Source organism: Micropterus salmoides, unplaced genomic scaffold (assembly GCF_014851395.1).
Source record: "Micropterus salmoides isolate LMB-PRFRI ecotype aquatic unplaced genomic scaffold, ASM1485139v1 Ms_hic_scaffold_15, whole genome shotgun sequence".
NCBI classification, from domain to species: domain Eukaryota; kingdom Metazoa; phylum Chordata; class Actinopteri; order Centrarchiformes; family Centrarchidae; genus Micropterus; species Micropterus salmoides.
The window spans coordinates 6501981-6528870 of record NW_024040596.1 but is presented as its reverse complement, the minus strand read 5'-3'; the positions used below and the strand labels follow the sequence as shown (position 1 = coordinate 6528870).

At 40.7% G+C, this 26890-nt stretch overlaps 2 protein-coding genes across 7 annotated transcripts in view; both read right to left on the bottom strand.

Annotated features, from left to right (window-relative positions):
• Positions 1–15336, bottom strand: part of epb41l5 (erythrocyte membrane protein band 4.1 like 5) — a 39233-nt gene extending 23897 nt beyond the window's left edge. For 2 of the 4 annotated variants that reach the window (XM_038720146.1, XM_038720144.1), the window contains exons 1-7: positions 15170–15336; positions 13706–13924; positions 5344–5448; positions 3239–3281; positions 3037–3115; positions 2696–2740; positions 1796–1848 (exon numbers count right to left, since the gene is read on the bottom strand). In XM_038720146.1, coding sequence (XP_038576074.1) covers positions 1796–1848; positions 2696–2740; positions 3037–3115; positions 3239–3281; positions 5344–5448; positions 13706–13885 — 505 coding nt within the window. In that variant the 5' untranslated portion in view covers positions 13886–13924; positions 15170–15336. The remainder of the gene's footprint in view (positions 1–1795; positions 1849–2695; positions 2741–3036; positions 3116–3238; positions 3282–5343; positions 5449–13705; positions 13925–15169) is intronic. The other 2 variants (XM_038720143.1, XM_038720145.1) reach the window with 1 other exon arrangement.
• A 4382-nt stretch (positions 15337–19718) lies between these two features.
• ptpn4a (protein tyrosine phosphatase non-receptor type 4a) overlaps positions 19719–26890 on the bottom strand; it is a 78679-nt gene continuing 71507 nt past the window's right edge. For all 3 annotated transcript variants that reach the window (XM_038720141.1, XM_038720140.1, XM_038720142.1), the window contains 4 exons: positions 25572–25700; positions 24004–24152; positions 23757–23892; positions 19719–23667 (listed from right to left, as the gene is read on the bottom strand). In XM_038720141.1, the coding sequence (XP_038576069.1) occupies positions 23290–23667; positions 23757–23892; positions 24004–24152; positions 25572–25700 (792 nt within the window). In that variant the 3' untranslated portion in view covers positions 19719–23289. The remainder of the gene's footprint in view (positions 23668–23756; positions 23893–24003; positions 24153–25571; positions 25701–26890) is intronic.

The following is a 26890-nucleotide window of genomic DNA, read 5'->3' as shown; positions in this document are numbered from 1 at the left end:
CACTTCTGCTCTCCTCCTCTCCCCCCAACACAATGACATATAATAGAAAGGTAGTTCAATTGTGGCGCCAGCTGGGAACAAATCAGTGAGTGGATTGTAAAATGGGTGTTTCTGGGGGTCACACAGGTGGCAGAATCTGGTAATAATTCCAGGTTGTCACAAGGTGTATTTAATAAACTGCTAATTTGGTGTACAATTCATCTGAAGACTAACAACATCCTAAAAATAGTACTTTAGTGTTCACTATGACCTATATCATCAACCCCTGGAAGAGGAACGATACCGTGGTAATAGGTAATCCTAATGGACAAAATAGCAAACAAATGCCAGCTCCATGTCACAGCACAGAAAACGTTGAATAGCATTAGGTTAAGGCCTGATGGGTATCTGAACTCTCTCGCTGGACCGAAGGTCATTTATTTTATCAGGTGAAAAAAGAAGACAAATAGATTATTGGGGCAGGAAAAAAGAACTATTCACTAGATAAGAATAAGAATAGTGGGTTGAAAAAAGAAAAATCACTGGTACTGTGGTGTAGCGAAATAGCCCAAAGACTTCGAAAAAGCTTTGGAAACTAGGACTTCACTGTTTAGGTAGTTCGGCTGTGAGCAAAGCCTCAGGATATAGAGGAGAGCAAATATAATCTTATTCTATCCCTAGCCCAGTAAATGTCAGTGGACCAACAACATAATTCAAGAAAATAAAAATAAAGCTCAACTGAAGGGGAAAAAGAAGACAGAAAGAGTGCTGGATTAGTGGGGCCTCCGAAGAGGACTGAGCACTAATGAGCTGGCATTTACCCCACAGTTACTGTGTGTGTGTGTGTGTGTGTGTTCAAGGGTTTGTGCACGCAATCCCATTCCATAAACATCTCTAATGACTAAATCTTTGTTCCTCTAAAGCAGCACTCTTGTAGGTAAATGCTGCATTTTTGACTATTTAATACAGTAAATATGTCTAGTTTAAAAGGCATGGGCTCTTTTTGTTGTAGAGAAAGCCCAATACATTTCTGCTCCACTAGTGCATTTTAAATGTACTGTATGCATCTATGGGAACATCAATTGCCTTGAAATGGACACAGGCTGATCCTACTCTAAACTTCCTAACTGAAAGTCCGATAAGCAAAAATTGCCTGGACACAGGAGATAATATTCCTGCTGTTACATATACATTAGACTGGAACTACTTTGAAAAAAAAAAAAAAAGGAGATAGGGAGGGAACTACTGGATTAGTAGAGGTCAGAGATAACCGTAGCCACAGAAATGTCTCGTAAAAATTTAAATGTCTTCCAAAGACTTTTAAATTTTTTTCCTTTCGTTTTTGAGCCTACGTCTAAATCATGTGGAGAATCACTACATTATCTGTGGCCAAACATTTGTCCTGACCAAGTGCATTGGCATTTTGTAGAAAACAGTGTACCATGGTGTTAAAGTGTTTCAAGTTACACTTTGAAAGTGTAAGGAGCAAAGTCTGTTGGGAATGTAGGAGGGCTGTAACAGATGTAAACTATGTGGACCAACAGAAACTAGCTCTCAGAATAGGGACTCCAATCTAAAACTGACAAGTGCTTGTCTGACTCACACGACACTAACTAGTATAAACATATGCTATTTATTGCTACACATGTGTTTTGGGATACTGTGCAGCGATCACAGTACACATCGACTCCCCAAAGCAGTGTGCACTGCAAAAATCATTACACATACAATGGAAAAACAATGGCAGCTGTTACAGAGGTGATCCAAATCACCAAAAACAGAGTTGGAGAGAATCCCCAATTCATGCTGTGCTTACCCTGCATCGAGAAGGCGGCCAACTCAACCGCTGTGTCGAATGGACACTCTAGCCTGAAAACACAGACATTGTAAGAGTCAGCAACAGCAGAATCAATGAAGCTACAACACAAAACAACCTTCACTGAGGCTTCCTGGTGTCTGCCATTATTATTCAGTGACAACTCATGTTCCCAGTCCACATACTGACTACTGTTAATAATTTCATTCTGTTCACCAACATCTAATCCTGAAAGCCTCTTACAGTAACATAACCCTGACTACCAACACAACAAATGGATTCCTGTTAAAAAATGGATAATAGCTGATGAAGAAAGGCAAAACTGTATTATGTCTTGGTCAAGTGATATAAACGTTATTTGTGTGAAATAATTGGCTAAATGAGGAAAGTAGGGCTACTTTACTATAACAAATGCAGTTCACATGGGCCAGCAGTGAGTGGGCAAATTAGCCCGAGTGCTTGAAAAAATAAAAAATAATTCACCCTGTGGTATCTGTGTTCATCTGCTCTGCCACTGGCTCACTCTGCCTGCCTCTTAATAATAAGATAGGAGAACCACTCGGAATGTATTGAACAAACATGGGAGCAGGTGCTCCGAACTAAAGTTCTTTAAGGTTGTTTCATTGTGGGGAAAAGCTACAGGTTCCAGGGATTCTCTATTAGTGTAGATCAGGTGTAATTTTAAAGGCTTCTACAATTATTTACTGGCAGCACATAAACTGAGAACTGCTGAAATATGGAACTGACAAGCCACCACCAGGTCAGCTTAATGTTACATGTGACTGGCTTTCTCATTGAACATTTATGTGGAGTACAATGACACCATGATAAAAAGGTTCTGTGCACAGTACTTTGTTAAGGTGGATGACAGTTAAGTTAAAATAACAGGAAACGACTTACTTGCCACTGAGGATGTCTTGCTTTAGCTGTAACACAAAAAGGTATCTGAAAGAAAAAGAAAAACAGTTAAATATGGTTTATGTAATATGATACTGAAATAACCATCTATGCCAAACTGGCAGCATAAAACATCAAAACAAATTACATTTTGTTTTTTAATGAATAGGTAAATATATTAGGTACATAGAAGCTGATTTATCTTGTAGATAAGTAACTCTAGATTTGCTATTTTTGTTTATAAAACAAAAAGAAACTTCACTACACATTTTGTCTTTGAGGTATATGAGATTAACAGATGTACAAAACTTTTTAAATGTAAGAGAAATTTTTGCGTAGCTCACCTGGTGAGCTCCTCGTGCAGGTTGTTCGGTTCTGAGGAGTAAAACTTTACTCTCATGTGAAGGCAGTATGGTGGGCCAACTACAAGACAGATCACAATGACAGTTGAGTAAATGTTATCAAGCTTAATAATTATATATTATGTAATACCAGGGGACATTTGTTTGACCATATACACCACACTCAAGGCCTCTCTATACTTACTTTTTACTTGCTTTTTGATACTTTTTGTAATGTCAAGCCAGTGCTGAAACAACAAAAGCAATAACAGTTAAACAAAACAGCAGCTTCAAGCAATCTTGCTTTCACATTTGATCTTAAAGGTCCCATATAATACAAAACCCACTTTTTCATGTCTTGTCAACTTAATTGTGTCCCCCTGGTGTGTTCTCCAAACCATAAGAAATATCATCCTCTTTCTTTTTCTCCTGCTTAGTCAGTAAATTTGTCTGCAAACAAGCGGTTTGAATTTGCCTCCATTCGAGGGTTCTAGATAGATGTAGATGGCCTCGCCCACTGAAGATTTACTGAATACACCGCTCTCAGCCCCAGAGACCAACACAACACCATCTTTCCATCGCTGAACTACAGCTGGAGATTGTTCAGTATGTCTCCAGAAAGTGCTTTTACAGTTATGAAGGAAAAGTAAACATTGTTCGGTTTACCCCTCTGATGTCCTCCGGCTGCGCTGCCTCAACTCTCTGTGATTTACGGTTATTTTCTGATGGACAGGTGGCTTGATGCTAACGCTACAGAAACAGCTAGTTTCTGCTAACTACAGCTGCTGTTATTAGCTAGCTCTGCCTGAACCTGTGGCCCAAAGCTTCTGTACCATCATTAGAGGTGTTGAGTCAGCTAACAGGGCAGCTAGCTGCATGACTAATATAACTAACTAGCTAGCAGCAGCTACTATTGGCAGTAGTTAGTGGCTAAAGTTACTTGTAACATACAAACTCCGTAAATCACTGCAAGTTGAGGCACAGCAGCTGGAAACCATCAGAGGGAAAGCCGGAAAATATTTTCTCCATAAAATATGATCCAGTTTCACCAAAATCAGTGAAAAAAGTTATGAAGTTGTGTTATTGTACAGTAATCAGTGAGGCCAATTTCCACACATTGATTCAGCCCTATGCCAGCTAGGTCCTGCCTCTCTTCAGGTCTTCGGGAAGTTGGCCAATCAGAAGAAAGTGGGCTGTTAGGGAGGGAGGCCTTAAAGACACAGGAGCTACAAGTGTTCAGACAAGGTGAATAGAAGTGTTGAAGCAATAGACACTATGAGAATATAAAAGTATGAGCATAATATCGTATATTTAAGTATAGTCTATTTCTCCACAACTATTATAACTGCCTTTATTCAACTTAAAAACACTAAAATGTATATGTGCAATGAATGAACAAAAACCAAATGGACAGTTGTGCTCGCGCACACGCCTTCTGTTCTGTAATTCTTCTTGGAAGTTCAGGCTCTATGAGGCATGAAAAATGTCAAAGAGAGGCAGCAGCAGCGCCGGCGTGTGAATGTGTAAGTTAGAGAGAGAGAGACACAGAGCGAGATAACAGAGAAACCCATGGCACTCTCTAGTCTCCTCTCCCCCACATTCCTTTTTACAGCCCTCCCTCCTGCTCTCTCTCCCTCAACTTCAGGTCTCTCTCAAACCCTTTTGACTCTCTACCCCCAACCCTCTCCTCGGTGTCCCTCCCTTCAGTTACATCTTTCCTCCCAACAACTCTGTCCTTTCACGGCCTTCACAGACAATCAGGGTGAAGGAAAAGGGTCAGTGACAGTCCAATGACTTAAAACGGTTGGTCTCAGAGCACAGCCTGACTCACAGAGCTGACAAAAGTTCCATAACCAATCCCTTTAGCCCATTCACTGGAAGGGAAAGTCCCTGCCTCAAGCCTTCCTTTAAATCAGTGAATAGTGATTTAGACTGAAATCTGAAGTCTGGCTGCGAACAGCATCTGAGAAGACTGCCAGAAATGGTGAAAATAACAATACTGAAGACACGGATACAACTTTGATTAGTTCAGTAAATATTTTGAGTAATTACAGGCGTCAGCACTCACAGGAACAACATTACTTTTTTTCCATTGCAAGATATTTTTGATCATATTTATTTTGTCCAAATGTTTCAACATTGTTAATAAGTCAATTGAATGTGTTCATTAATTGCAGAAACAAAATAAAACAATTATACAAAATAAAACAGTTAGCCAGTACAGCAATGATACAAAACAAAAAACTAACAAAACTGTATTAACAGTTCAAAATAACAGGAGACTATTCTATAAAGTATCTCCATTCCTACCGGCACTTGCGCCGAGTCCATGAAGCGCAGTCCAAAGTAGTCTTTCTCTATGATGTCCAGATGGTACATAATCTGGTCAAACAGCTCCTCACCTTTGGCTTTTTTCTGATCGGGGAAACACACAAACAAACAGAGGACTTAGGTATTTAAGTGACAACCCTGGCCTGGGTAGGGATGAACGATTAATTGCATTTGCGATATTGTCTTTTCTATTCACAAAGGCTGCGATTACACTCTGGTCACATGACACCCAAGCGGAAGTTGATGCTTCGTCTGCACGTTACGCTGCACCTTGCCTTCTTGTTGTACAATGGCCTTAAGCTTGACAGAAGCTGACACTATATAAACTTTAGCGTCACACAGGGAAACTGAGATAAGGACTCATTAATTGGTGGTTGAACTGTGGGTTTTATATTGAGCACTTACTGTATAACACACTGTGGTGAGTTAGTTTTTCTTGTGGTCTGTAGGTAGGCCGACCTGATGATATTATTTTATTTCAGGCCATGACTTGACTCAAATTATCTTTCTCATATTATTATAATTTGATAAATCTTCTCCACCATTGCTCATAATAAGAATTCTACCTAATTCATCATAACACAAGAAAGAACAGTGTGGTTCTAATATTGTGATGGTCATAGTATACACTGATTTACTGCTTGTCCATTTTGAATAATACAGAAGGTAAAGAGCTTAAAAATTAATCGCATATTAAATCGCAATATTGGTACAAACAAAATCGCGATTAGATTATTTCCCAAAATCGTTCAGCTCTACCTAAAGGTCATAAACAAAAACGCCAAATTGTAAACTAGTGATCTTAAAAACTAATTTATAGTGTGAATATTGATACTCATGACAATGTTCATACACTGTGAGCAGTCCAAACGTTCCAAAACAAAGATATTTGGTTAACTATCATGTATGACCAAAATCTAAAATTACTAAAATGATAATCAAAACAGTTGCACATTAATCTAATTAATCATTGCCACTCTATAATCAAGTGTTTTGGGAGAAAATACTGAAAACATTTTATGTTATGGATCTCATTTCTCTGTAGAAGTTCACATGATAATTTTTCCCTCTGGCCCAAAGTTAGAGTTGCCCAATGGGTTTTTGTTAGGTTTAAGCGTACGTGTTATGGGTTTGGATCGAGAGATATGAGAAAATATGTAGATGAAATAATCCAAGTCTGAATAGGTGTTGCCCTTTCTGACAACACCGTACCAGTTACTGCCTGTGCCTGGGACTGGAAGATCTCACACACACCCACCCCTTCCAAACCCCACCATGAGGCACAGCAAAAAGGGTTGCCGTGGTAACGGGGGCTGAAGTGCCCTGGACGCCCAGCAGCTGAGGGAAGTGGGGTGGCTGGACACGTCATGTGATCATCTGGCTCGGTTAGGAAAAGACGCTATCCAAGATCAGTCTGCATCTGCATTTTTTTCTTTTTTTGCTCCCTTCTCATTTCTCTTTAATCAACTTCTTTATCCACATTTATCTTTTGTCTCAAACCAACTACAGTTGAAAATAAAATAAATAAAATTTACAAATGTTTTCCCCACCATTTTCACCAGTCTTACATTTCTCTCACAACATCCATAATTTATTACCTCTTTGACTGGCCTGTTAATAGTCAAGTCCAAAAGGTATCCCTTCACTAAATTAATGGGGTGTTGGGATTTGTGTGCGCTTGTTAAATGATGTACTAAAAACTGCAACAACGAACCACTGTAACTTTTGCAATGGGCATACTGCCAGGTCAACATTAACTCTATCTTTCTAATACAAACATTGTAAAACAAACACCCACTCATTCAGAGGTCTATGATCATGGTGATGGTGCTTTGAAACCGAACGAACACAGTTTTATTACGTTTAATTCTATTCTACTATGCTTTAACGGTGGCCTTTCTTTTCCATTTGCAGTAGTAGTTTGCATGGTGTCGTAGTTTTGTCTTTAACTTTTAAAGTACATTTTACAATACAGGTAATAATTTTACCCACAAAAGTCCAAGACAAATCACAGTGGTTTAAAAAATAAACAATATTGATGCTGAAAGGAGAGGCGCATGGGTGCTTGAGAGGTTTCCCTGCATCACTCACCCACATCCACCCACCCCCCCTCAAGAGAGCTCCTGGGCAGCTCAGGGGGGGGGCTGGCCCCATGCTAGCTGGCATAGTTGACAAGGCATACCGCACCCCTACAGTACCCAGGGAGAGAGAGTACAAAGGACGCATTGTGAATGTGTATGTGTGCTGTTGCCAAGGCCTTGTTACACTGCCTGCAGTACTGTTCGGCTGTTTGCAGTCTTTCTGCCTGATTGTGAGCATTCAACGCTGTCTCTCAGACACTTTTTCAATTGACTTATTTAGTGGATGGGCTCGTTTAAGGCAATTTACAAGTCCAATAAACCAAACAGTGGGGTAATCTCTAAAAACAAGTATTTATAGCATGGCTGTCCAAAATGGGAATAATAACAGACCTTAACCTACCATTATAGGGCCATGTTTACTAGGGCTCGACCCGAATATTCGATCTTTGGATACACATTCGATTTTCAAATTTTGGGATTCGAATATTGATTTTTTATTTATTTTTTGTCCCCTCACACGCCTGACCTCCACACCAGTTTTCATCAAAGGGAAAAGAAAATGAAGCCCTCAGCTCTGTGGGAGAGTACTTTAAACTGTGTAAACATGGTTTAAGAACATTTAGTGGGCTATAAATAAAGTTAACAGCAAATTTTACATAATAACATGTTACTTTCCACTACTGGAAAGGGTGCTCATCCCGTCTGCTCTCCCTGGACCCCCGCCCAGTTAATATATTCCCGTGATCCGTTCTGGACCTGCTCAACTCTAACCCTCCGGACTCTCAACTACGGTTCCCTCCTGCTCTGCACATCAGCCACCAGCCACCAACCTGGTTCTGCAGCATCTATTAGTCTTCCAGTTTGCCTCGCTCTTCCCCAGCTCAATATCCAATCACTTAAACGCCACAATAAATATTCCTCTTCTATCTAACTCCAGCCTCCTCCCTCTCTTAGTTATGCACTTGGGACTACTAGCCTAGCCGCAAGAAAAGTTAAACACAACCTTTTGGTAATAATAATGCGCTATAGCCTACATGTAAATAAATAAACGAGGCGCTGTCTCTCTTTTTCTCCGCCATTCGTTATCCCTCCCCTGTCAGGTTCTCCCTCACTCATGCCATTGACAGAACATTTGGGGCATTCATCCTTCTGTTGTTCTGCTTTAATCTATGAAATACATAGCTGTATCCCGTGAAGCTTGCTTACAGGTGGCGTAACACCACCCTTAGCGGACCAGTACTGTTGTTTGCAGCCGAACAGTACTGGTCCCCCCCCCCAGCGCTGTCGAAGTTTCAATTATTCACCGTTAATTACTGTTGAAGCTTTGAAGGTCAAAAAAAAAAGACATTCGGGCCAGCCCTAATGTTTACCCATTGCACCATAAGAGATAAGTTAAAGCGATCTTCTGTCACCTCGATGATGCATCAATTCACATGCCTATTAAAGTATAATAATAAAGCCACTGTGTGACTCTGCAAATATCAGAGTACAAGTACAAAACAAAAGGTGACCACGGACCCCAGCAATTCCTCGCCTCCACAGCTCGCTTTGAGTGATCATGGACAAAAGTTCTAGGGTGTTAGGGTTGTGGGTTCTGCACAATAATGTCATATAGTGCAGTAAAAAAAAGGCTGTTTGTGTTTTGAAACTTTCTTTTGTGTGAAAATCAGTGAGGTAAACATGGTTGCACATTCACCCCAAAGGAAGTTTTTTTCCTAAGCTAAGCATACAGACAAATAGGACTTAATAGAACAATAAACTAAAATACGGCATTTCAGTTAGGGACAATTCATCTTCACTCATTCATTCAGTTCACTTAAATGTTGTGTGTCTTTTAGATTATCATTTTATTATTGTTTTTATTTTATCCAACTTGCCAGTGATGAAATGTACCATCATCAACAGAATGACTCATTTTATTTAAAAATAAATAAAGCATACATGAGCTTTACTTTTTCTCTGGGCTACAAATCGAGGGATTGGAGGTTGGAGGAGGTTACAGTGTGGGTGGCTGTAGGGAGAGAAAGATGAAGCGGGAAAACACAGGGAAGTAAATATTTAAAAGGAAGGAATGTGAATCATAAGGCTGTGTTGAATTACGTGGATCATGCTGCCAAAGAGGGGTATCCATGGGAGACAACTTTGGGTGGCCTTACATACTAGGGACACACACACACAGCTGGAAAGCCACTAAAGCATGTGAATGAGCCCTATTCAGTTTTAGATTGTGGCTGTCAATTTACAACCACCTAAACATCTAAAAAGAAAAACAAACTACGCCATTTCACAGGGGGTCGCCAGAAATGTTGCCAGCTTTACTTGAATTGACTACTATTGAGCTGACCCCCCTGGGGGTCTGAACCGTTTGACAGAGACAACTGCTTAACTGTGTAACATAAGTCTTGTTATTAGACTTGTTAAGTCTTGTTACTGAAAAGAAACATTTATAACATTGTTATGTATTTTGCAGAAATACATCTAAAATCTGAACTCAAGGAAGCTAGTCTTTTTATTTACAACCAACTGTTAAACCGGTTTTATAGACATCATCCTTCCTACTCCACAATTCAGATGCTTTTACACCATATGCTAAACTTAACGCACACAAAAGGATGCCAGCAAAAGGCTATGTGCTAATTTTAACTTTCTCTCAGAGACCGTTTAACTATGAAAACCTACAGATAGTGGGAAGCTGCGATGTTTCCCTGCAAACCTACTTCCCTCTCTGAGGATTTGTCTATATACGCATTGTTCCTCGCAGTTCAGTTCCCCTTGATGACAAAACAGTTAGTCCTACATATTTAGAACATGTTTCTACTGTTATGTTTTAGCAACCTCAAAAAAAGCCAAAACACTGAGCTTTACAATGGTGATGCATATGTGTCTCAACAAAGTGGTGCCTCCAGTTTCAGTAGGCACTACAGTACCTGTCAACACATGCAGGCTCCAGCATAATAAGGGTCAAGAACGCTGACATGACAGAGAGGAGAACTTTTTGACTTTGTCCAATTAACTTTGAGAAACTCATTTCAACCAGACAAAAGTTTTTAGTGGGGCTAAAGTGGGACTGACTACTTTTAAAGATGTTAGGGAAAGAGAGACTACTCCATAATAACTAAACTAAATGAGGAATGTTAACATATAGGTGGACTGCATCTGTGTTATGTGTGATTATTTTCTGAAATATATTTTTTAACTGTAACTTCTTGAACTAAAAAGAGCCTTGATGTCTTCTCTTCTACACTTGTTCCCTGGTTGTGTTGAAACGCTGTTGATGAGGCTGATGTCGCTAAATTAGTGCAACGAATATCTAGAAGACAACACATTGAAACAGCGCAATGCTCCTAGCTGGTGTGTTTTTGTTATGGCTCTATCACTTAAAGAAAGTCGGATGATAAGAAAGAATGGTTTGCAGATGCCACCTATATCTGGGGGAGGGGAAGCACAAAAAAAAGAAGCTCATTTAGAAACCTAACACAAGGCCAGGGCCCTGCTGGAATGCATTCAGAAACCCAAATGAATTTTAAACTTCCTTCAGGCGTGCACTGCAAATGCCGGGCATGAAAGCACCCTTATGCTAGAAAGTCAATTAACTCCATCAATAAAATAGGTAATTCAAAAAAATAAAAAATAAAAAATAAATACACAACTAACACTGCTGAAAACTTATGGTAATGATTTCTGTCCAACAACAAGAGAGCACGATAGAGACAGAGAAACACAGAGGGGGAGACAAAGCAAGAAGATAACATTCCACTTGAAGAAAGACTGAATGAGAATATCAGTCCAACCTCTCTGAGCACACAATACTGAGCTAATAGGGACAATTACATGTGAATGATTTAGCAGGTCCTACACTTAAAATGGGCTTTTCCATGTCTCACTATCACTGCTTGTTCTCAGGCATAAGAAACTACCTATAAGTAGAAAATCATTTTTGATTTCTAAGGAAAAATGAAAAGGAGTGTAAAATAATGACAAGACAGATTTTGTGAGAAGAAAAGATTAGAGCTGCAACAATTAATCTAAGCTATATTATTATATTAAAAACTATTATATAAATGGTTCACCATTTTGATAATTGATTAATGGGTGTGGGTCTTTTTTTAAGAAAGGAAAAGTCAAAATTCTCTGATTGCAGCTTCTTAAATGTGAATATTTTCTGGTTTCTTTACTCATCCTTGAACAGTAAACTGAATATCTTTGGGTCGCGGAAACACTTATTCAGCGTTTTCTGACATTTTATACACCAAACAGCTAATCGATCAACAATAAAAATAACTGTTGCAGCCCCAGAAAAGATGTCCTTTTCCCAAAAGATTTCCTGGTAATATAAGCCAGACGGCTAGATTTTAAGATAAGACCGAGTCATTCAGGACAGCTAGATACCATACTGGCCTCACTGGAATGCTGCAGATTTGACCCACAGTGCTGACAGAAAGTAGTAAGATCTGTGAGCCGAGCAAAATTTAACATCACACGGGCGGAAAAACAGACAGATATTCATGCTCTCAGGTCTAAAATTACGTTCACTAAAATGTTACATTACGTCGTTCCCAGCAGAAGCCTGGTGTCTGTCTAAGAGAAGTCAACATAAGATAGAGGAGGGAGTGGTGAGAGTGAAGTTCTGCTCTGTGTCCACTTGGTGATGAGCCCGACGTGTCATGTGATGCTGTCATGTGATTAAGTGTGTTCTCCAGAGAGGATCATGGAATTACAGGTGATGAGCAACGCCTATTTGACAATGATTTGTCCAAAAGTATAATCCAGTTGCCGAGCACTAACTGTCCTCTTTACAAAACCAGAACAGTAAGCAGACTTGAAGGACAAGTGGAGACCCAGGGACATCCATTACAAGACACAGTCTACAGGTTTACATGTCTGTTAAAGAATCATATATTCTCTCTCTCTCTCTCTCATAAGCTTTGCTGCAAAGTACAAACAATTGCAAGAGGGAGAACTAGAGCTTCAGAAAGAGTGGGTGGGCATAAAAACAAAGCTAAACCCCCTGATCATTCTAATGCCACAAGTTTTCTCTTCTTAAGACTACAGAACTAATGGGGTGTTGATGGTACAGTGGATAATACACATGCCTTTGGTGTGAGAGACCTGGGTTCAATTTCCCACTGTGACACATGCGTCCCGGAGCAAGAAATCCCTAGTTGCTCAAGAGGCTTGCGACCTCTGACATATGTAGCAATTGTAAGTCGCTTTGGATAAAATGAACAACACTACTAAACATTCTACAGGGACTTTTTTAAGGGTTTCCAATGTGCTTTAACACTCAAGTTAAATATAAATATAAATATATAATAATACAAATATAGCAAAATGCACAACCTCCAAAATGATTAGGGATGCACTGAATGTTTGGCCACCAAAAGTCAAAAGACCGAATAATTTTACCAAACAATTACGTTGATATGTCGGCAGTGTGGAAGCATTTTAAAGTAGAAAGATGAAAAATAATTGCTGTTTGCAGACACTGTTCTGATTAATTGTCTCCTGGCACATCCACTCCATCTGTGGCTGACTTCTTAGAAAAGGCAACAAACAGTCTGACCCGCTTTGAGCGTTTCTGTCACTCTTTTCTGAGAACGCAATAAAGCCAGCTGCACCCAAATTTGAAGCGCACACGTATTCAAGCCTTTATGCTAAATCCACTGAAACGGACCAGTTCAAGCTGACCGGAGCTGACAGACACGTGTTGCAGTATGGGAGTCCTACCTGAAGAGAGGCTATGAAGTCTTCATGTTACGCGATACGAGAACCACATGCAACACTTTTTATCAAATTGGGTCAAACTTGATGAATTTAGCGCGAGGATACACATGTGACAACGTCCGGTTTTCAAAATAAGGTGTCTATACAGCACGGAAATAAGATTAATTGAATTATATTCACAGAAAGTATAAAACATATTACATGTGTTCATAAAAGTATGTAATGTAATTTACTTTACCGGACCCTCTCGGGCCACCATAGTCTCTCGAAATCCTGTGGGAAACAGTGAGTAAAAAGCACATTTTGACTAATTTATGCAATGGTAAAAAATGGCAAAAATGTGAATGTACTTGTTTGGTATTCGTCAAATTTTCTCATTATATTTGGTTTCGGCCAAGAATTTTCATTTCGGTGCATCCCTAAAAATGATGGCCAAAGATCAACAATCATCTGGCTGGTGATCACTGTAACGTCTTCACTATGGCGTAATGAACACGCACAACCTGAAAGGCTCGAACTCAAGCAACCCTCCTTACCGGCAGGTCAACACTGACGTCTGTCCCGTCCAGTAAGGATACGCGGCAGGTGATGATAGACTTTGCATCCCCAGCTGCAGGGATGTGAGTCGTGGCACGCTGGGCCTCCCGTAAACGGGCTTTGTCTGCATGTTTGCGGACGGAGCGTCGCCCCAGCGTCCTGCGCAGGAAACTCAGCATTTTGGGGGTTGGGGGAGAGGGAGGGTTACACTACCAGACCTGTAAGAAAAGAGGGTGGATGTTAACACGCGTAAGAGGTTAATTATGAATTTGTGAACTGTACAGAACTGCTGCATAGACACAGTGTTTACCTATTAAAGGATGTAAGGGGAAATACGTCAGGTGGCTAACACCTGTACACTGAGACCACAGAAACAGAGCTGCTCAGTGTGTTTCTGTGTTAGAAAACGTAGTTGTATTCCATTGTTTCTGTGTAAGCTGAAATGTCAGATGGCAGGGAACTTAATTATCAACCATGAACCTGACATCAACAGAAGAAATGGTGCATCTGCAGACTGGCAGGTGTGCCATTTTGTTAACATTGGTTAACTAATATTCTGGGTCCACACAAGGAAATCATTATTTAGACTTAACATTTGGTTATTATGTTAACCGTATAGTTTTGTTATGTAGTTTTTTTATGTAAACTGACTTTGTATAAATATAACTTCGGGAGCTGAAGAGAGGAAGAATTGATTGATAACGTTAATCAATAACTTAATCACAGTAACGGTGAAGGGTCGCATATAACGTTACTGTAATTGTGCTGTAACGTTACTGTAGTTAGGTTCAACTGTTAACGGTTATTTTCGGTGTTCATCTTTCTATACCACTCAGCTAACGTTAACTTAACCGTTAACCAAACGTCAAACGAACATAAAAAGGATAAACGTGCCTTACAGTTGAAAATAATACTTTTACTTTCGATGAATAAACGTTTCATAAACAAAGCAAGGATAAACAAGAGATGTGATAGGGAGTTTATACACTCGCTAAATTAATCTGAAAAAGTTAGCTAACGTTAGCCAACTTTAAAGATGCCTAAACTTGCTCGTTATTTGAGGTTTTCAGGTCAGGCAGAAGAAGAAACCGCTGAGATGGACTGCGCTCTCCGGGCAGCACAAATCCCCTCACAAAGTCTGAAATATAACAACAGGCTAGAAGGTGTGTAACGTTAATGCATGTGCAATAAATTAATAACAACGGTTAGCCTCACAAACGTAACACTTACCCAGTTTAAGGCCTGAATTACCTGTTGTAAGCAAAAAGCAACAGGTGTGCGTTTGTTTTATTGCAAGAGCTAACCGTTAGAAAACAAACGCACGCAATACACGAGACTCCGACCAAACAAGCGCGTCCCGTACAGCAAAACAAACGCCGCTTTTAGCCCCGAAAGCTGGGATCCGACATACACTTGCTCCACGGCCACTTGTGGATCCGTAGTCTACATAAAAGGATACTCACAAAAACCTCCTCGTACGAATTCACGGTGAAAGCACGTCCGCTTGCATTGTAGACGACTAAACAGCAACCCCGTACATGTCCAACCTGCTTCTCTTTCTTCTGTTTTCCCCCCACCTCTGCGGGATAATGTTCTCTCCCAGGTCCCAACAAAAAGTAGGAGGCGAAGCGCTCCTCAGGATGTGACGTCACGATAAATCCCTCACAAAAACTTGATTAGCATTTTTAAAGCGAACACACCTGGGCGGGGTTAAATGATGCTTTGCGTAGTGTGTCCCGTCTTACCTAAAAACCCCACACTTATTATTATAGACACCTAAAGAGAGACTTCGCATTTATAATTTAGAACTGAGAAATGCAAGGCGGTCCTTCTTCTCTGACATCATCACCACAAATACTAATAATGCACGTGCCCTGTTTGCTGCTCTCGACAGGCTGACCAGCCCTCCTGTGTCTGTAGCCTCTGACCTTCTCTACACCAGGGCCTGCAATGAATTTGCCTCCTTCTTCACAGACAAAATTCAAACAAATAGACAAGCAATCAATGCCTCCATGCCAGTAACAGGATATGTCTTGTCCCTGTGTCCACTCAAAAACAATTTATACAGCATGAGACAATTTGATTCTATTAACCATAAAAACCTGGAGGACATAATACAACATCTGAAATCCTCCTCATGCTGCCTTGATATTCTGCCAACAGGTTATTTAAAAAATGTGTCTAAATGCATGGGCTCAGATTTACTACAAATTGTCAACGTGTCTCTCCTCTCAGGTTTTTTCCCCTGTCATAAAGCCTCTCTTAAAAAAGAGCAATCTAGACAGGTCACTAATGAGCAATTATAGGCCCATATCAAATCTCCCATTTTTAAGTAAAATCATTGAAAAGGCTGTTTTTCAACAGCTTAGTGCTTTCTTGGCACTAAATAACTGTTTTGATGTCTTCCAGTTACCATTTCGACCACACCACAGCACTGAGACGGCTCTTGTTAAGGTCTTCAATGTCATCCATTTAAACACTGACAGTGGCAGAATTTCAGTCTTAGTATTATTGGATCTCAGTGCTGCATTCGACACGGTCGACCACAACATATTACTAGACAGACTTGAAAACTGGGTTGGACTTTCTGGCACAGTACTAAAATGGTTTGAATCCTACTTAAAGGACAGGGACTTTGTGTCTATAGGTAATCACACATCTGAGCTGACAAAAATGACATGTGTGGAGTTCCCCAAGGCTCCATTCTGGGACCTCTTTTGTTTAACATTTACATGCTTCCACTGGCTCAGATTATGAAAAACAACAAAATATGTGACCATAATTATGCAGATGACACACAGATTTACATAACCATTTCACCAGGGGACTATGATCCCATACAGGCGCTGAGTAACTGTATTGAGCAGGTCAACGATTGGATGTGCCAGAATTTTCTTCAATTGAACAAAGATAAAACTGAAGTTATTGTTTTTGGAGCCAGGGAGGAACGATTGAAAGTCAGTGCTCGACTTCAATCTGTAATGTTAAGAACCACAAATCAAGCAAGAAATCTTGGTGTAGTCATGGACTCAGACCTGAATTTGAGGAGCCACATTAAGACAATTACAAAGTCAGCCTACTATCACCTGAAGAATATATCACGGATTAAAGGACTTATGTCTCAGCAAGACCTGGAAAAACTTATCCATGCATTTATCTTCAGTCTACTTGACTACTGTAACAGTGTCTTTACAGGGCTCCCTAAGAAATCCATCAGACAGCTGCAGCTGATTCAGAACGCTGCTGCTCGAGTCCTCACTAAGACCAAAAAGGTGGATCACATCACTCCAGTTCTGAGGTCTTTACATTGGCTTCCTGGCTGTCAAAGTATTGATTTCAAAATGCTGCTGTTAGTTTATAAAGCATTAAATGGTTTAGGGCCAAAATACATTTATGATCTTCTGCTTCGTTATGAACCATCCATACCTCTGAGGTCGTCTGGGGCAGGTTTGCTTTCTGTCCCCAGAGTCAAAACTAAACCAGGAGAAGCAGCGTTCAGTTATTATGCTCCGTATATTTGGAACAAACTCCCAGATAACTGCAGGTCTGCTGAAACGGTCCGTTCTTTTAAATTAAGACTGAAGACTTTTCTTTTTACCATTGCTTTTAATTAAATATTTAAGATTTTTCTTTTTACCACTGCCTTTATTCTTTTTCTTTGTTTTTAGCTTTTTACCATTGCTTTTAATTAAATATTTACACGGTGAGAAATGAGTAGGTAATTGAGTGAAAAGATAATGAGAGTGAGATTGAACAGAGTGAAGGAAGTGGTCTTAAATCTGTCGCCTGAGTGATTTCCAGGAACCTCTGTCCACCGGTAAACATGCAGGTAGGTCCAGAGTATAACTGGATCAAAGCGGCCTGCGGACAGACATGTCCTGGTTTCTCTGTAGTGTCTGAGGGTTTTTGGAGTTTCAATGGACCCAAAGATTGCTATGGACCTGAGTACAGACTAGCTAGAGAGAGTAGATTAAGTGTTCTTCTCTGTTTATTCTCTTTTCAGAATAATTGTAACTCAATTATTTGCTCAACCCCTCAGCCTGTTTTTATTTTCCATTTAACTCTATTAACCCTGATTGTACACTGCATTGTAATTTTTATTATATTTGAATGTGTATTTTTTTAATTTCCCTACGTTGCGTTTAAACTTTTTTATATTTCCCTGTTGCTTTTATGTTTTATGTAAAGCACTTTGAATTACTTTGTTGTTGAAATGTGCTATACAAATAAACTTGCCTTGCCTAAACAATTTATATTCCATATTTTTTAGTAAAGTGTTATTTGTTAATACCAGGTCAGATAAAACAAGGCTGCTAAATTGTTGCACATTCAACTTGATACAAGTCAAATATATAAAAATATAACTATCCATACATTCATGAAATAGTTTTCATTCCATTTAAAACTTCCAGTGTAGAAGATTAGGCTCCTCATTCATTTTCTGAGTGCGAACCACAGTGTACTCCATCACTATTTGACAGCAGCACCCCCTTGTGGGTAATATTAGAATAATGGTTTATAAATGTGGTCAGAGACAAAAAGACTTGTGCCTGTTCATTTTTAGTGTTTAGAGGGAAGCAGATTGTGTTCAGGGGCAGTGTTTAAGAGTACTGAGTGGCTGTCAACAAGTATTTTTACAGTTTTAACTGTCATGTGACAAGGTACTGAATCCCTACCAGGAGAAGGGACATCTCTCACACCATATTCATTTCAAATACACACACAGAGTTGTTTTGGGATGTTTGACTCCGAAGCTTTTCACTGTTTCCAGTTCTGCCGGTTAAAAGCTTTGCCAAAAATACATCTTTATGGGTGCTGCTGTATACATAAACAAGCCATATTTTTGTGCGTGTAGATTGGGAAGAAGTGCCTGCAACAGGAATTGGATGATCATTAAAATGTATGTGGATAGAGTGTGTTTGGCTTTTGCCTTGCAACATGTCTAGTTATACTGCCTCAACAATGTGCCTAACTATATTAATCTTGTCCTAATGCAGTAAGCCTACCATATGCTGGTATATAACCAGCTGTATTTGACATTGATCCACAAAGACACATTTATGTAGGCCTCCTTGAGTTGTTCTAGACTTTGACCACCTTTAAAACCTACAGCATTTACACAAGTGGTCCTTATCATTAAGAAATTTGAAAATACAGCAGGCTAGAAAATGCATCTGTTTTTCCACTTCGGAGCTTTAATGTGCAGTTATAGCTCCCATTGTGGCCTCTGTCTTGATAAAACCATCATAAATGGAGATAGTTAGATACAAATCACCTTATTCTATCAAATCAGCTGACATTATCATAAATCTTTAAAGTCGGCTTATTTCAAGACAGTGGGGAAGCGGTTTGTTTCTTAGAAATGCTACTTTACTACTGAAGTATTAACCTCACAACTCAAAACCTTTCTTTCTCCTTGGAAAACCTTCTTAGCGTCAGTATGTTTGTTATTTTCCTTGGAGCCTGGCATTACAGAGATTTAGCACTTTGGCTACCTCATGTGACTAATGGCTTCACTCCACTCTACGGTTAAATCTCAAACATCAAAAGTCTGATGTAAAATAAGTGAGTCTGGTCGAGGTCTGCAGCACTCGTGCCATCTTTTTCGTCTGCTCACGCTAACATTGCCAAACCTCACTTTTACAGTGTGGAAAAGCAAGTTCATCTGAAGCCACGTCTCCATGCTTTGACAGACAAGCTTTAATTGTTCACAATCAAGCTTATAGACATGTCCAAAGCACTGTAAAACCATGACACCAGAAAGAAACAAGCAACTGAGGACAAAGCTTTTTATGACACAGGCAGGAGTTAATCAAGGGTGTAATACGGTAAAGCATTTGTCATTATTTTGTGTTTCTTTATATATGTAAATATACAAACTTGCTGTTATAGGTTATGTTTAAAATAAAACATTTACTTTTTTGAAATAGCAGTCTTGAAACACATACCATTTGTGTCACATTTGAATCATCCATGGGGGGGAGGGGAGAGTCAAAAACAAAATCTTTCTGCTCACAAATGATTTTCCCTTTTATTTTAAAGATTTTTTTCATATACAACATTGTATTTACATGGTCTAGTATTATTTACACAAAATTAACAAGTGGCACTGTGTAGTTAGGAGTTCTTTTATTTTTTTCCTCTCTTGTTCCCTACAGGTCTTATTTTTAAAACAAAAATAAAAATGACAACAAAAAAAAAGAAAAACTGATTTTAACAATGCTTAATGTCTCCCACTTTTTTTATTTTCCCCCCAGTAGCACTACCTGTCACTCAGCCTTCTACAAAGTGCTGTCCTTTCCCAAGCCAACTAGAGCGGTTTTCATCTTTACAAAAATACAACTAACCTGAGCCCTCCCCATGTCTTGTCCCCTCCAAACTACCTTTGATCAGTACCCTAAACGCACAGACAGATCCAATTATGTGTCAACAACAAAACACTCTGAACACAGACAGCTCATTTCTGGACGTTTTGTGCAGATGGAAACTCTTGGCAGCCGTGGTTGATCAATTATTAACTTTTCACTGCAGGGCCGAAGTTTATTTTAATTTTTTGAACTCGTTATTGATGCCACTTTATTAGGAGGCCTTCAGCGTTAATTAATTTTGATTTGGTGGCAAAAGCCACTAGGGGTTGAATGGTGTTTTTGTTCTTTTGATTATAAGCACATACATGTAGGGTCTGCTATGCATCTGTAACTGTCAATAATAATAATTTTTAAAACAACTATTCAGGCAGTCGCTCAGTGGCTAGCCTCAGTTTGTCCTTCTACGGAAAACCTGATACGGCACCACTGTACCCTTGGTATTCTGCTCAGATGTGCCATTCGCCTTGAGGCCATGCAGAGCGAGTGGGATCCATGTATAATGGTCCAAAAGAGAGGCATCTGGGGAAGAACAATGAGAAGAATGGACTGTGGATGTTGCGTGGGCACGGCTGAAATGATGACGGATGTTGCCTGAGAGAAGGAGTTAAGCAGATTTTGGAAGAGGGCCGCAATTCAGGAGAGATAAAAAAGAAAAAAAAAAAATGGAGCAAAGAGGAAAGCAGGCTCTTCTTGATCCCACCTCTCCGTGTGGAACAAAGACTGATGCAGCTGTTTGAGATGAGCACGGTTTGAAATGTTTCACAGGATTCAGCCTGCTTCTAAGGACCGACTAGAACAGTTTCTCTCCAAGAAGGCTCCATATGCATTTCTTCAGAGTAAAAAAACAACAACTTCCGGGACCAGGTTGGATTAAGTTTGTGGCTTTATGGCACAACCTTCCAGTTAACGAACAAGCAGGCTTTGACCAGACAGCTAACAAAGTATGTTAGAAATGGAGAAGGGAGAGGTACAGAGAAAGATCCAGACAAATCTGACACACACACACACACACACACACACACACACACACACACACAGGTTTTTCCAGCAGAATCCATGGCGGGAGCCAATGACAGCAGGTACCAGAGCAGCCGCTAAGAAAAATCTCTCCGATTATGAAGAGACTACAACTTCATTCTATACTGCTATGTAAAGTACAATGCAGCTTAACCTGTACTTGGATAAAAAGAAAGATTGGAAAAAAACAACAAAAAAACACTCAAGTCAACAAGCAACTTGATGCTGGGTTTTGTGAATTAAAAATACAAATCATCACTTAGTCTCTTATCACTCATGAACACATCTTGGCTTAAAAACAACATGTGCCTTAAAATAAAGTACCATTTGGAAAGATTAATTTAAAAAAAAAGGAAAAGTCCTGGTTTAATGATGTGTCTGTGCTGCTTCTTTGAACGGTCAACTGTTCTCTGGCAGACAGATTTAGAAAAACAAAACAAAAAGACAAGCAAAGGTTGGTTTAAAGCCCGACTCCAGTGACCTCTGAACCCCACTGAGAAAAAAAAATTTAATGAGGGTATTTACTTGGAAAATCTAGTCTCACTGAATTTAATGCTGACCATGATCAAATGTGTATCTAGTTTGCAGGATTCAAATGTCTCGAGATTTAAAAATAAAAACTTAAAATTAAATGAGGGGAGGTCAGAGGAGGGAGCCTTTAAAGTCATGTTTTTACCATTCACACCAAGGTTGAGGTCAGTTCACTTTCAGCAAGCTCTTTTTTTTTTTGCATAAACTTTGGATCAGCTTTCAACTACTTGAGAACTAATAAATGACACTGGTGTCTGATTTGTTTTTTTGGATTCTGACATACCAACCTGTGCAAAAGCAAGCAAGACACATTTGGGGTTGATCCAAAATTTGCTATAAGTTGTCCTACTCGGGGGAAACCAATCAGGAGGGAAGCCACAGAGCGTCACATGCAGTCAGCGTCTGGCTCAAGGACACTTCACCAGGGACCCTGACGCCCACTTTGTCAGTTGCAAGTGAGCCGGAGGTTTGAGTAAAAATATTTAATTGATTGCATGTGAAATTGAAGACAGAAACGAACTGACCTCAGCCTTGTTTCTTAGCTTTATCAGCCACGACGGCTGGGAAATAGCTTAGATTGTAACTCAGTGAGGCCGTGTGTCTACTGGGGCCTCTCCTTCCAACACCGCATTCGTTTTCTCGTGTTGCCTTAATGTGCTTTTGAACATTAAGCAATGTGAGGAGAATTGGTTCTGAATCGATCTCCGCTGAAAGGTCAAAGTTTCTGTTTTTCAGCGGGAGGTCTGTAGTGATAGAGCAACAAGAGCCGCCGTGACCACACCAGAAGTGAAAGAGAGGAGCCCAGCCAACACAGGCCCTGAGGTTTGTAAACCAGTTATGTTCTTCACCGCGCCAAAACAATGGCCGCTGCAGAGCGTGCGTGTCTGTTAAGCTCAAAAACACAGCACAAAGCAGAATAAAGAATCCAACGTGCCACAGCACTGAACAAGGGGTGAGACACGAAGTGCTTTCAGCTGTCCATCTGTCAGTCTGTGCTGTCAGAAACTTAGACAAGAAAGCTAAGATAGAAACCAAGCACAATAAATTAAATCACTGTTTTTTTCCTTTCCACAAAAAAGCAAACAAATTAAAGAAATAGTTAGAAGAAGAGGAATCGCACTACTTTACTATCTAAGATTTAATCAGGAAAGCATGAAGTTCTAGATTCATACAAACATACATACACTTTTTTTGTTCAGTGGACAGGGTTTGACACAAACTAAAACACAATAAATACTCTTTCTGAGGAACAAAAGATAAGGTATATCTCTTTTATCAGCTAAAAGGACACTAAAAAAAGGCAGGTCCGTCTGGCAGACTCGCTCAGAAGGAGACAGGGCGACCCTTCATGGGGGCAGCCCTTCCCCTTCGTACTTATGGCACTACAGCAACTCCCCATCCACATTTTATTCTCTCGTACTTTTATCTTTGCATTCTTTGAATACTTTTTTCTGCATCCTGAACATACAATTTCCCCTAATGGTACCTATTCAACACAGCTGGATTTCTTTTTTTATTCTAGCTTGTCCATCATTTTCACGTTTGTTCATTTGTGTGTCTTTTTTTCCCCCATTTTTGTCAGCATAAAGTGCAACAGTGCTTTTGTTCTCTCCTCCGGCCACCTGGCCTCCTCCTGGTGACCCCTGATGACCCCCGGAGGTCAAATGTCACGGGTTAGCGGGATCAGAGTCAGGGTTCACGCTGGTCTCGCTGTTCACGCTGGTGGCGCTCGCGACGCTCGGCTCCTCCACTTCCTCCTCCTCTTCGTCCTCTTCCGTCACTTCTCCCACATCCAGCACTTCAACCTCTTCGTCGTCGTCGTCCTCGTCGTCCAGACCTCCTTCCAGCAACTCCACCACAGCCGCCTCCCCTTCCTCCGCCACTGTCGTTTCTTCTCCCTCTCCTGCCTTCTGCTGCTCTTTCTTCTCCTCCTCCCTCTCTTCGTCCACCTTTCCTCTCTGCTGGTAGATGGCGGTCTTGAGTGGTTTGACCAGGCCCTCCTCGTAGACTCTCAGGATGGCCTCACATACAAAGCGATACTGGCTCTGATAAGAGAGATAAAGAGGAGATATTTTAGCTGATGGTTTACAGTGGCTGGGAGCAGCTGGACAGACAAACCCATGTGTCTACATACAGGTGTTTGTATCATCATGGCCCTCTGGTCTCTCATGGTCCTGACGATATCTAGAGGATACACTGGCTGACCACACTCCATTAGACACAGTGCCGTCTCCATGGTGATAAGGACCCCTGTCCGACCAATCCCCGCGCTGGAAAAAAAAGACGACAGAAAACGAGAGTTGGGATGAGTTCACTTATGTCAGTCGATCAACATTATGGGTACGCCGCAGTCAAACAGTCCAAAGAAAGAACAACTGTACCTGCAGTGTACCACCATCGGGTGGTCCTGTCCAGCCCGTTTTGTCCGTACCAGAGCCACAAAGTCCAGGAAATCAGTGGAGTCATCAGGAACGCCGTGGTCTGGCCAAGCCAGGTACTGAATCTGGGTAAGCTCTCGCTGCTGCTCACTCTGAACACACACACACACACACACACACACACACACACACACAGAGCGAAAGGGAAAATGATTTTATATTATTATTATTTCCATGTATTGCTTTTCTTTATTATTTGAGGCCTTGGATACAAACTGAGGGCGTTTGCTCTGACACCAGTCAAGTAATGAATATTTCTCTCACACCATATCACTCACACTCAGAACTCAAAACGGGTTATTGTATTTCATGTGGGCGACCTCCTAGCGTGCTTCATTGAGCTCTGGGGTCCTAGGGGGAAACTGCACAGCACCATGTTTGTGTAATTATGGCCTTTAAATGTGTTGTGAAACGATTAGTGTGAAAAGTGGCTTTATTTTTGTTCCCACTGCGCTGGACCACTCGGTGATTCATGTTGTTCTTTCCCGTTTTATCAAAACGCCAAACAGCGAGGACAATATTTTCTGCAGCTCTACTCCAAAATGTACATTTGACGTTGCTGCAATCAAACTATAAAAACTTGTTATTTTGTTCACTCAAAATTGAAAAGAAAAACGACAGACTGCAGCAAAGTAATCAGAAGATAAATGTCAGAGAGATTTAAAACCAACAGGGGCACAATGACACAGAACCTACAGCAGATAACTACTGACCACCGTATCATGTGCGTCTCAGAGCCCGCGCTCCTCTTTAATACTACCCTGCTGCATCGTCATGGCAACACATCTATCTCCATAGCAACAATCACAGGCAGAGGGGAATACTAATTGCCTCCTCCTACAGCCAAATATCTTAAAGGCTGTGATACATGGGCAACACACAGGAAAGTTATCAGGAACACGGACAGCATGAAAAGACGAGGAAAGAGCAGGAACATTTCAGCCTCCATTCAAAGTTTTCAACTGCATCTTGTCCTCAGTACCGGCATGGATGGTAGATGACATTTTTTAGTATTACAGCAAAAACCCAAGACATCATTTTGCATTTAAAAACACATAAAAGCCTACAATTTTGAGGGAACAACATACATTTCTCCATTTTCTGTTCTTCAAACTACCATCGTCCCACTCTCTGTTCGGCAATGTGACTGACTGGGGTGGCTGGGTTGTCATGGTAACCAGATCCCAATACGTGGCCCGCATGCAGCAGCGGGAGCCAGAAAAAGAACAGCCCACACTGGTCACTATGGCAACACACCTCCTCGGGGCCCTCTGCGGCTCATCCTTCCTGAGACGCTGGTCCCCTCCCTTCGATTGGACCCAGCGTCTCCCTGTGTGTTGCCTTCAGCCCTTGCTCTGGTTCTCAGCACACACCCTCTCACTTTCTCCTCCTTTCTGGCAAACCTTCACTCTCCTGTTCCTCCGCTTTGCTCCCAATTTCCCTTCCCACTCTTTCGAGAGTGTGTGTGTGTGTGTGTGTGTGTGTGTGTGTGTGTGTGTGTGTGTGGTTACCGGTGTGTGCATGAGTGTCATCTCCCGGACCAGGAAGGCAGAGTTGCCCTCTTCATTGTGGCACGTTACTGTAAAGTCTCCGTAGGTGGCGCTGCTGTCTGGATTGGGCCAGTACTGGTGACACTTGACCTAAAAACACAGGAAAGGTTTTGTGTTTACAACTGAACATTTATTTCACTTAACTGTTACAACAATTGCCAGCACAGCGCTGGGGATTAGGCTCTGCTACAGAATAGCATCTCTTAACTCTGAACGACGACTCATCGATTAAATCTATTCATAAAATGCTTCGTTTAATCCATGTAACTTTACAGCACAGTGTTTCGCAGGGACATTTATTACTGTTGCACATCGCGCTTACGCTGTGAACACGACGTGATTATGATGCCGCTGTTTGCAAAGTGGAGGAAGAGAGAGAAAATAGCGAGGGACAAAGAAGAAAGTGTCCAAAGTATGGGATTATTTCAAGCTAAAGAAAACAACAACTCTGTAATGTTACCGTCCGTCCACAGTAAAACAAAACTTATGCCGCCTTGGCAACAGCACGACGGCGCCTTATCAGAAAGCAGCCGGTGTTCTGCCAGCGGACCACAGACAAGGTAACAGCAACAGCAACTTTAGCAATTAACTGAAATCATGATTGATTGTTCAGTTGAAAGCTAGCCGAAGTAAGCTGCAGTCCTCAGCTGAAAACGTCCCCCCGTGCGTTTGTTGTTCTCCTTTTTGGGCCGTGAGTTGTAACCTCACAGTCAGGAGTTAACTGGGTGTCGGGGAGCTGCACCTTTTAACTCTCCTCCAGCTCTCTCTGTAGCTCAGACAATCCCTGCTACCTGCGTGTGCTAATCCATCCTTTCACCCAGATTCTTTGTCTTCGCCATCTTTAAAATAACAAACAAGCTGTTTCGTGTGCAGGATCGCTCATTTCCTGTTTCACATTTCACGTGTGTTTTCTTGACAAAACGTGGTTTGGTGACCCCCTGTCACCCCCTGGCGCCGCCGCCAAGCAAAAGTAATTCTTAAACGACGCATCGATGAATCGTTGAAGCTTCGAATACTAAAATCATCGTTAGCTGCAGCCCTACTCTGAAGTTCATTGCTATTATGATTAATACACAAATATAAAGTACATTCAGTCCATCTGAAATCATTAAAAACCTCTAAATTTTCCTTTCCTTTTTTCAACTAAACACTTTCTAATTTCAAGAGAGATTAGATGTTTTTATGAAAATTCACACCTAGTTTGATGATGAAGGGATCTTAGACATTGTTTTCAGAGTAGCACAACTCTCATTTTGTGTATTAAATGAATAGTGCTCAAA